The sequence below is a fragment of the Bactrocera oleae genome, chromosome 6 (assembly GCF_042242935.1).
Source record: "Bactrocera oleae isolate idBacOlea1 chromosome 6, idBacOlea1, whole genome shotgun sequence".
Classification (NCBI taxonomy): Eukaryota; Metazoa; Arthropoda; class Insecta; order Diptera; family Tephritidae; genus Bactrocera; species Bactrocera oleae.
The window spans coordinates 17,388,448-17,400,092 of NC_091540.1; the positions used below are offsets into that span (position 1 = coordinate 17,388,448).

General features: G+C 36.3%; 1 protein-coding gene across 3 annotated transcripts in view; it reads right to left on the reverse strand.

The window, feature by feature from the left end:
* The window catches only part of ftz-f1 (ftz transcription factor 1), a 96,623-nt gene that overhangs the window by 79,886 nt on the left and 5,092 nt on the right, over positions 1-11,645 (reverse strand). For all 3 annotated transcript variants that reach the window (XM_070112202.1, XM_036360482.2, XM_070112203.1), the window contains exon 2: positions 7,141-8,886. In XM_070112202.1, coding sequence (XP_069968303.1) covers positions 7,141-8,791 — 1,651 coding nt within the window. In that variant the 5' untranslated portion in view covers positions 8,792-8,886. The remainder of the gene's footprint in view (positions 1-7,140; positions 8,887-11,645) is intronic.

The window sequence follows — 11,645 nt, forward strand, 5'->3', positions numbered from 1 at the left end:
TGCGTTCGGGTGGCGTTGTGGAAGTGCGGTGCATGTGCAGCGCGCAAAAGTAGCACAGGGTCACGTGGCGACCCAATGGCACACTTTTCATAATGGCAAATTTCATTGAGCTAAGGTTAACAACAACAACAACAAGCACAAATATATATATTTATGTAAATAGTAGAAAATATCAAGCGACACAGTTGCAGACACACAGCTGTCGCAATCGACGAAATACTGCAACAACAACAACAACGAAGACATGTGACAGCAAAAATTTTCAGAAATGCATTCTTCACTAGTTTTCTCTTGTTTCTTTTGTAGTTTTCTAGATTTTTAAGCATTTTTCATAATTTTTTCTTGTGTGCACAATTATTTCTGTTTATTCATTTGTTTGTTTTAATTTTTTTCTCATTTTCTCTGTTTAGCTGTACACATAAATATGTACGCCGGTGGTTATGTTGCGACTAATGTACTTCACCCCACTGACATGCCGACCCATTGCATTACCTTTGAAAATGCGCGTTAATTATATTTAAGATTAGCAGGCGCTGGTGGCCCAAGGCTGCGACCCGCTTCTATGATTTTGCAGCTGTATATAATTACAGTCTGCTAAGCAGTTGGAAGATATTTTCGAAAAATTCAACATTCCTGTTATGATGGCTGGAATATCCTGCGAGCCTATTCGGACACTCACCTTTCAGTAGTATTATTATTGGTGAGCTGACTTCAAATACTCCGGAATCTCATTTGCTTTTGACTTACATATGTGGATCACATCGTTCGTTTACTAGTTTTAGATGAATTTTTCAATCGCCGTCTACAGTCGTGTGAAGGATTGTATGGTAAATTTAATTTTATCAACGCTAAAATTGTAAGGAGTTTAAATTAGTCTCAACTATGGCTAGAATGTAGTACAGCCGTAGTTTTGTCTGCAATTAATTTTCAACCTAAATAATAGTCGATATGTCACGAATTTAAAGCCATTTCTACAACTAAAAACTCATAATTTATTTCTGATATGAACATTCGTCTTAAGAATTTATTAGTCCTTCGTAAACCGTGCGATCTCTGCATGACCATTCATTTTTCGCCTAATAGCCAAACACACATTACAAATTTGCAGAGAAAGGAATTTTAAACGTAAAGGCCAAATAATACAACAAGTGATCACAGTTTAAGCAGTAGTTAAAAAATTCATATTTTTTAGAAACCTATTTTTTATGCAGCGTAGTACTAAAAACCTAAAAATCTGTACCAAATCGCCAAAAAAAGAACAAACATTTGGTTGTCGGTTGCGACATGACAGCTGACCAAGAGTTGCTGACGCTTACAATGTCATACCTTTAATTATGCTACAAATTTATATTATTTATGTATGTTTCTTAAATTTGTTTAGCTAAAAAAGCAATTAATATTACACAAGCCGACCGAAGGTGAAGTCGGAGAAGCCAAGTGTGCAATAAAAAGAGGGCTTCAAGCCTGTTTATATTGTATGTATGTACCATATAAGTATGTAATTTTGCATGTATGTATGTATGTATGCAAGTAAATGCTTTAAGTTTCTAAGGCAATGAAAACCCGTAATGAATAAAAACTAATATTATTCATTTTTCGCAATAAAGTATTAAAGCAAGGTGTCATAAAGACTGTTGGATAAATTTATTACCATTTTACGTTTATTTATATTTAAGTGGTACCCAAGCCTAAAAATTTATAAATATGATTTACCATACACACATTAACTGTTATAAAGATTAAAAGATCCTGTTTTATACAGTTGTCCAGCTTTACCTCTATAATTTTTGGTTATGGTACTACGATAACTGTATTTGTAGGAAAAGAGATCGGGATCTAAATGAATGTTTGCGATAAATTATTTATGGCCTATTTTTAGTGTTTAATATCATGATATACTTGTACTCTGGGTAAGAGCTTTTAATTTTTTTATTTGTAGTATACCCTGAAGTTTGCCACTAAGTTTGCGACATCCATAAGGAAAGGTTGGAGACCATGTAAAATATGTTTACTAACAATCAGCGTGACGAGCTGAGTCGATTTAGCCATGTCGGTCTGTACGTCCGCCCGTCTGTTCGTATATACGCGAACTAGTCACTCAGTTTTCGAGATATCGATCTATTGCGAATTTTCCCTTGAGTTATTTATTTGAGGCGTGGTTATAGTACGATTTTCATAATCATACGTATTTCTCTTTTTTACACCAAAATAATGACTCATGCGAATTATACTACAATAATTATCAATTTTGATCGCACTTATCATCGAAAATAGGGTAATTTTGTGAAGAATTGATACAAAGCTAAAAACATTGGTACTTTACTAGCAAGTCTCACGTAGATTAAGATCTCGTTTTTTATTTTATTTCAGATAGCACGAGTTCGTAGAATCGTCTACACCCAAAAGTCTTCTTGAAAAAGATAATTCCGAAAATTGGCCCAGCAACATATCAATATCAATATAAACTGAAATATATTTTTACTACAGTATAAAAGAATGAACCTGGTTTCCTTTTTCCTCACTCCCTGAGTTAATTGTCAAAGTTAGGTCCTTTAGGGTGCTACACTAGCATAATATCTTAAGTTTACGTAAAAAGTTTAAGAGCGCATATTTTTCTAATGCTTTTTTCTTAAGTTTGTGATAACAATAGCTGTCTTCGATTTACCATTTCACTGCTCGTTATCTTTGCGCGCTGTTCTCTTGCCAAAAAAATTTCATGTAAAAGTAACAACAAAGTTATCGAATTCGTACAAGAGAGTATGCGAATACCTCATTAAAGTGGTATAGCCGTTATCTTCAGTGCTATTAAATTTTATTTTGCATATTTTAGATACATTTTACTATTGTGAATGACACTCAAATGACAATTGAAAATACAAATTTCTTTTTATGATTGATTTAAAAAATTAATTTTTAATGAAAAATTATTTTTAATAGTTTATAGAAAACGAAACGAAAGGGTTAATAAAACCATTTTTGACACGGAAACACCAAGAAAGAAACGTAGCACAATTGCGGATGCGTAAGAGGACATGCTAGCGCAAGATTGCTCCACAAGTGCTGCCTGTATGTTTGAACAAATCGTAAAGTTTGTTCGATTAGCTACTCTCCAACTCTTCGCGTATCGAAAAAAGCTAGTCAGTACTGATTGTCGGGTACCTATTCCAAATTAAGCTGCAACTAAATAAACTCAATAATATTCAGCGTGGAGGAAGAAATCCTTGAACAACTTCCCTTTCTATGTCTCAAAATAGTATTTTATTTCATATTAGTAACTAAAACTAATTAACTTCTAGGTGAATTTAAATTTAATATTTAAATACTTCCATTTGCCATTTAAATTACAACGCCAAACTACTGAATGAATTTTCCTCGCACACACACATACACACCTACCAATATTTTTGATATGCCCACACACTGTAAACACTGCGTCCGCGATTGCACCATTACATAGGCTGTGCAGCCACTGTGACATTCATCAGTGCCATCAATTGTGTCTATAGTATGTCTGCCGCGCAGTGGCATTGTGGCTGCTGTGTGCTGTAGTTAAGTGCGTGCGCGCGTCAGTCCATGCATGGCTATGGGCGTGTGTGTGCGAGAGCGCGCGACCGCCAATGTTGCAAATGTCAATTAGTAATGCATGGCACATACATACATATCTATCCCCCACCAGTTGCATACACCGCCTGCGTTTGCAGCAGCCACGCGGCGCAATCATAAAAATCCAGCAGCAACTAGAGTTACGATAGCAAGCTCGTATTACAAAAAATTCAAACCAAAAGTAAACAAAAAATTTCTTCAATGCGTGTTTGTTGTTATTGTTGCGACCTTCGGCAAACATCAAATGTGATAAGAACTAGCGGCGACGGCAGCGCGCGCTGCTGAAAAAAGACAGTTGGCGTTTATATTCAGGGTCAACGCAAGCCGCAAAGGCCCCTTTGAGGTGTACCAAGTCGGAGTTGGGCTGCGCGCTGAGGAGGCGCAGCTGCTTTTTATATGCATGAGTTTAGTATATACACTTGGATTTATGTACGTAGGCTGTTGTGCGACTGTCACGCAGCAACTGTATGGCGGACGACTGCAATTGCAATAAATTTGTATTTCATAACATTTTCATTGCTTTATTTTTATGCTCTAATGCTGCAACTATCATTGCCACTGTCACTGCCGCGGTCACTGCTGAGTGCTCACGCTGCACATTTATCCTTAGCACGCATTTGTTGTTGTTGCCTATACGTAAATGGCACAAGGTTAGCCAGAAACTGCTTGCACCTTCCGTCACACAACCCGCCGCGCGTTGACTGCTTTACTATTTCTTATTGTTGTTGTTATTACGATAATATTTGTTGTTTCTGTTGTTATTTTATTAGCCGCATAACAAGTTTGTTTGTGGCTATGAGAGTTTTTCGTTCGTTTTTAGTGCAATCACATTGTTGCGCGCCTCAACGTCACTGCATTCATGCACTTGCTCTAGCACGCGCGCTCACCCTCATTCATGCGCTCACTGGCTGGCGCGCTCGCTCACTCAGAATCGTAATTGGAACATGACGCATTCAATTTAGGTCAAGTGCAATGCGGCGCTTCTAATATTGGAGATTGAACACAAGGATGCATTGCAACGGAGGCCATTCAGTATTTTGTATGCACACACATATACATGCACCAACATACGCATATTATTGCACATTCATCATACTAAACTTACAGACATGGCAGCGCATAAAACAAATGAGCATTTAAAAATATCAAATTCAAGCAGAAGAACGCGCTGTGCCGCAACTCGACGCGCCTAGTGGGGTTCGTCCGCTACGTGGTTGCACTTTGGGGCGCGGAGGCATGCGGTCGGTTGGCTTAGCTAACTTTCGCTTTCGTATGCACAACTACGGCTATTCTGCTGTCGTCGTCGTCAGCGCTGGCGTTATCGCTTTCTCGGTGGCGGCGACGCTGCTAATGCAGCGCATTGCAACTATGAAGTAGTTGCATTTATTGCCTCCGCCGCCTGACATTGACACACTTTCAACGCGTCGCCGCAAAATAAGCGCTTACAAGCGCAATTACATGCACACACACAAGTGCCCACACCTGCTTGTAGCGCCAAAAAAGCAAACATGCTTTCGTCCGCATCTATGCTGCGACCGCCGTCGCTGTCGTTAGCGACACCTGGAAATGGGTCAAAGTCAACGCTAACAAATCGCATAGACACGCTACGAGGCCGTCACTAAGTAGAATTGGGCCAACACGCCACAGCGCTCGAGCGCTCATACAACAAGACAACAAAATGTTTACAAGTGTATTCGTTGCAAGGTCCACGCGCGACTATTATTATTGGATAAATGCATAGAATTTGAAACCAAAACATAATACGCAGCGGCAGCGGTAGCGGCAGTTATGCACTCGTAGATGACCTTGTCTAGCAGGCAGAATTCATTGTTGTTATTTATTTACGTTAGCAAAAGGAAAGGTCAGCTTTGCAAGCATTCCAAGGAGAAAAGGCTTTAAATTCTTTTTTTGAATTGGGTCAAAGAAATTAAAGTGCACGCTTGAAGGTGCTGTTAAAGAGAAAATACCGCAAGAAAATGCAATTATCAACTGTTATATTGAATATGTATGGTTAAAATGGTTAACATTGAAAATTCTTAAGTTTTTAGAATTCTTAATTTTTGTTACTCCTGAATAGCTATAAAGCTTTTGCAAAGATTATTTTTACATTTTCCTCTGGTATGGTGTAGCAGAAGACCCGCAGTCCTATTTAATTATGGTAAACAAAAATAACTTATTATGAAATCTCTTTCGACGTTTACAAATTCAAAGTTGAGGGCCCATTATTTTCCGAGCAAGGCCAGCAAATTAAGAAAGAGTAGAACCCTCGCAAAAATCATGATTTGCGCTTCATTGTTGATCTCTTTAAGTACCAGAGACAGCTTGACAGCTTTAGAATTTCCCATGTTTTTTACGATTTTATAAGCGTTGTATGTAGTCGAAGCCTATGTTGAAACAAAGCTGTTGGAGCTTAAGAATTGGATAAACCTCAGTATTTTTTTGGGTTTCTAAGTAACAAATGCAACTCTGCACCTGAGAACTACACGTCAATGTTGGGTTATGCAGGTATTTAATCTCGTTTCGGATACAATTTTCAAATTAAGCGCTTAAGCATTTTAGATTTAACATAAACAATAATAATTCATAATAATATTAACAATCATAACATCTTTCGCCTAATAATTCGGAATTGTTATTAATAATTGCTGTTGTGTTTTGATGAATATTTAAGTCTATTTTAATGTTAATGTAAATTTTTGTTACTTCATATGCTTGCTTATAGTTTTTATTTAAAGTTTTTTTGATTTTAATATTTTTTATTTTTCATATATTATTATATTGTATTTTGATTTTAACTTACTGATTTTTTATTTGTAATATATTTTGTTACTTTACATTTAGGTTTTAGAATTTTTATTATTTCGTTTTTAATATTTCCAAATAAAATTTATTTATTTTTCGAAGATTCTTTATTTTCGAAATATTGTAAAATTTATACTATTAGTTTAGTTCATCAATTAATTTGCAAATGAAATACAATTTTTTAATCGTTTAATTTTTTTAGCACGTCCAGCAGATTATGTTTTAAATTTATCATTTTTGTTACCCGGAAATATTAAATTTTTAATCGTCATATTTAAAAAAAAAATTTTTTTTAACACTTTTGTTCCACTTACATATAGAGTTAACAGTTTTTAGTGATATATTTATTTTATCTTTTTTTTTGTGCTTTGTGGCATAATTTTTTGGTTTATTTATGTTTATTTTACCTCTTTTTATTTGTATAATTATTTTTTATTTTCATTCGTCATTATAACCTTTTAATACGTATTTTTAATTAAAAAAAATTTTTTTTTAAATATTATTATTTTTTGTTTTTTTACCACATTTTACCTATTTTTTAATGAATAAAATTGCAATAGGTCTCGTTTTTTTGAACTATATATATGTATTTCACCTTTAGTACTCTGTCTTTTTATATCATTTTATTTTAGCTGAAAAATCACTGAAAACCAACAGAATATTGCCAACATAGATCTTTCCAACAAATTGAGTAGAAAATTAAGTAATAATTAATATTGACAGTGCACTACTCACCGAAACTGGCTTCACTTATCTCCTGATCATCTAACAGATCATCCATGGAGGATAATGAATCACAATCAACGCTTGACGAGTGCAATAGTGGTTGTTGCTCCTGTTGTTGTAGTTGTGATTGCTGAAGCTCAGGCTCTTTTAATAACTCCATGGAACTTGGTGACATTGTACTACTGCCAACAGTCTTATTGTTGTTGTTGGTATTATTTAGATTTATATTGACACTACTACTATTGCTATTGCAGCTGCCTTCGGGAACACATGTGGATACAATTACTGCACCAGGCCGTTGAGTGGGTGAATTGGCCAGCGTCACCCCTTCAACACTTTGCAAAACCGTGGCCCGGTTTTGGCTCATTGTTGCAATACTGTTAATATTTTGTACATTGTTGCTACAACTATTGTTGTTATGGTTGTTACTGTTGCTGTTATTATTGCTGTTGCTGCTATTACTTGGATTACCAATAGCAGTACCGATAACATTACCAATACCAGTACCATTACTACCACTGGCGCTAGAATTCTGGCTGTGATTGTTGTTGCTGATGAAATTATTTATGCCGTGTGTGATGACTTTACTGTTGGCAGTGTCTACATTTGTGGACGTTGTTGTTGTTGTTGTGATTTGATTATCTGTTGAGTGGTTGTGATGATTACTGTTGACCTGATTATTAACTACCGTAACATTGAAATTATTTCCAGCATTCGTAGTCAAATAGTCGGTGCTCGCTGACGCAACACCGGGGCTGCCAAGAGCTTCTGCTGGCTGGGACTGCAACTGCTGTTGTTGTTGTGGTTGTTGCTGATGCAGGCGATTTGTAGTTGTACGACCATTTCTATTATTGGCATGTCCTCTCGTCCCCCGACCGCCTCTAGTGCTCCTACTTCTACTACCCCCACCAGCAGCACCGCCAGCAACCGTCGTACTGTACGGCATTGCAGTCATCGCACTGGAATTGGGCACACTCACCGCTATCGCTGGCGCAACAGTCGTAGTGCCAGCAGTCGGCACAGTTGCAGCCACAGCCGTGACCGTGACTGTGGCCTTTGGAAATTTCTGCTCAACAGCGCTGTTGTTATTGTTGTTGTTGAGTTTCAGGGGTAAGTAGTGCGTCACGTGGGTCACCTGCGCGGCGTCGCTGCGCGGCATATCCTTCGTCTCTATAACTATATCGTCCTTGGCATATAAAATATTCGAAAAGGTCGCCTCAACGCCATTGCCATCGTTAATCAAATCGTTCGTAGCGATGCTTTTCGCTGGCACCAATACATGATTAGCCTCGATATTGATGAGTGAGATATTCTTAAAACTACTTTCCGCCGTCGGTGAGTTGGGGAATTTCAGGTCACAAAGGCTACTCAGCGACACAGCATCGATATTGGACGCATCCACTGTGCGCTGATCGAGCAGCGCTGATTGTTGTATGCAATTGGTGAAGGCGGCATAGTCGCTGGTCGTCTTCAGATTGCCCGTTAGTTGATGGCTGATGGTCTTATGGCTGCCGGGCATTTCATATAGGAAGGGTGTGGCTGGGGCACTGCCAGCGCTAAGCATTTGATCTTTGTGATGATGGGTATGTGTTTGTATGTTGTTGTTATTATTACTACTATAGCCACTATCGGACAACATTGGAACGTTGTAACCGTCCATTGCAGGACGAAGCGTTGAAAACACTTATATGGAGTTTATAAAATTTAGCTTTGTTTTTACATGTAAATTTGTTGGGTCGCAGGTACATAAAAGTTCTGGAATAAGAAAGGTAAAAAAATCGGTTGTTAGCACTAATTTGACACTATTATTTAGGAAATTGTGGTCAAAATTTTAAATTTCAAATGATTTGAGGTTAGGTATGTCGAACGGTCGTTAACGAACTGATATTATCTCAATGACTACTCTATGTATGTAGTGCAAGTACCAAGTATTTAGAAAATAATTAAGTAAACATATTGGATCTCTTAATTCATATGTCTATTCAAGGTCTGCTGAAATCACAGAAATTTGCGGGATACAACATAAAACCATTAAGGAACGATATTGTTGCAGATTAAACTCTTACTTATCCAGACTAGACGCTGACTTACCGAGCAATGTCTTGCACATAATAGTCCCCCCATAATATAAACCCCCTTTTCCATATTGAGTGAAACCCACTCATTTAACACCGTTTTCCTTATGGTCCAATTGCAACGAGGTAGCTCGTTTCCTTCTCCTACCGATAGCTGACTTTGATGCCAATTATATTACATTCCCGGCACACAGGGCTGCAGCTAACTTCAAGTATTACAACAACAGTATGTAAGGACTAAACTTCAGACTATAATTTCTTACAAAATCTTCCATACACATATATACCGTAAAGTCAACCGGATTAACAAAAATCGGTATATTCACCATATTACGAGTAGGAAATAATATGGAATCACATAATGCTGGGTGACAAAATGTCACACCATTTTATTAAGATATTACGTAGTCTGAGAGATACGATAACCATTTTATTGGGGACTGGCAAGAGATTTATCGATTGAATAAATTTTTGACAACACAATGACACAATGCACAATGCAAAGTATGCTAGAATAACAAAATTATTACATACGGTATGAAACATGTACGCCTACCTCCGGTCAACGAGTCAACTTCTGACAACGCGCTTAAAGCAAATTAATCTCAACAGATGTAAGCGGCTTTTTCAGTGGCACGCGATCAACGACCATGAAAGCAATTTTTTACAGTTGAGAAAATGTTCACTCATGAAGAAGTTTTTAATAAGAAAATCGACGAAATCTACTCAAACACTTTTAAAGGCGAAAATTATTGTTATTCCAAGGGGAGTTGCTATTGGTGAGTCTCCTGTAAAGGCATTACACCTCTTCGTTTCTGAAGAAATGGGCAAAAGTGTAGCACAACGATATTTTAGAAGGCGTGGTAAAGCAGAAAGTATTGGATCTTCCATTTGGAGAGCCTCAAAAAATCTTTGGTTCGAGTAACATCGACAATACCAGTAAAAATTGTGCGTACTGCTATTGATCAATGGCCTAATTATTAGAGCGCTCGTGTAAAACCAAAAAATGAGCATTTCGCATAAAATTTTGTACATTGCTCGTTTAATATAATATATGCATTATTAAGTAAAACTAAGTTTGTTATAATGGCCTGAACTTGTAACAAAATGTATGTACTCGTATATAGTATATAGATCCACCATTTCGAAAATATATTCAAACATGGTTTCCAAATAGTGGAAGCGATCCGAAACATCTTTATAAAATTTAAACAATAGTTCTCTTAACCCTTCGAATAGATTGATTAAAGAGGTTTAAAACATGTCCTGACCGTCACTTAATCACGAGATTGAGGCTGTTGAGTAGATTATCTCACTAATCTACTAGATTTAGCAAGATTTCGACATACAAAAATGACAGTTGTTGATGTTGTCACCGAGTAGATTACCCTGTGCGACTCTGATTTAGCGCCATCTGTTTGTCAGCAGGGAAATTTATCACATTATCGCAACTGATTTAGACAATACAAACTGTCAAGGTGAAAAAAAATTAAACAAACAAATAAAATAAAAGGATAAAAATTAAAGTAATATCTAGTAAATAAGTAAAAGATAAATAGTATTAAACAAGTAAGTAAGAGCTAAGTTCGGGTATAACAAACATTTATACTCTTGTAACTTGTGAGAATAAAAAAAATATTGTGAAAGAATTATTCAACGAAATCCTGAATGTATTACAATCAAATTTTATAATTTATTTAGTTATATTATAGATCATATACCCACTTAGTTTTATAATTATAGTTTACTTTGCGTCAGCTAAAATCATATTAAAAACATCTTCAAATGTGATTATCACATATACCATATATAAACTCAACCGAAGAGGCTCAATTGAATATATATAGATGATGTGGAAAGCGTCAACCAGAGAATGGAAATTCATTATATTAGGGATATGACGTTTACACCAAATCCTTACATATTCAGCGCTAAATCACTAGTATAATTTAATAGTTTTTTGAAAACTTGTTCATTTAATTTCATTAAAATATCACACATTTTGACCAACCTAAGCGTTTTATAGTAAGCTGGAGCTTGTTGCGTTAATCTTTGACATTGTTAAGGTATCCTAGAGAATATATTTTTAAGCAATTTTATAAATAAATACTCACACACTGATGACATATTCGGTAAAGTGTTACAAAAAGTGTTAACAAAAGTCATTTCATATGGAGATAGGGGTAGTATGGACCCGAATTGAACTATTTTTGGCATTACTACGCATTGCTAATGAAAAAATGCACTCTGAGTTTAATTCGGGTACCTCACATACCATGCCCAATATATAAGGACTAAAGTCAACCGAATGTTTGAAAATCCTGCTATTAGTTATATGGGGGCTAGGGCAATTTTTCACCCGATTTTATGCATTTTACACAAATGCACCGTTATTAAGATAACTCACATATTGGCCGATATATGCGCTATAAAACCAGC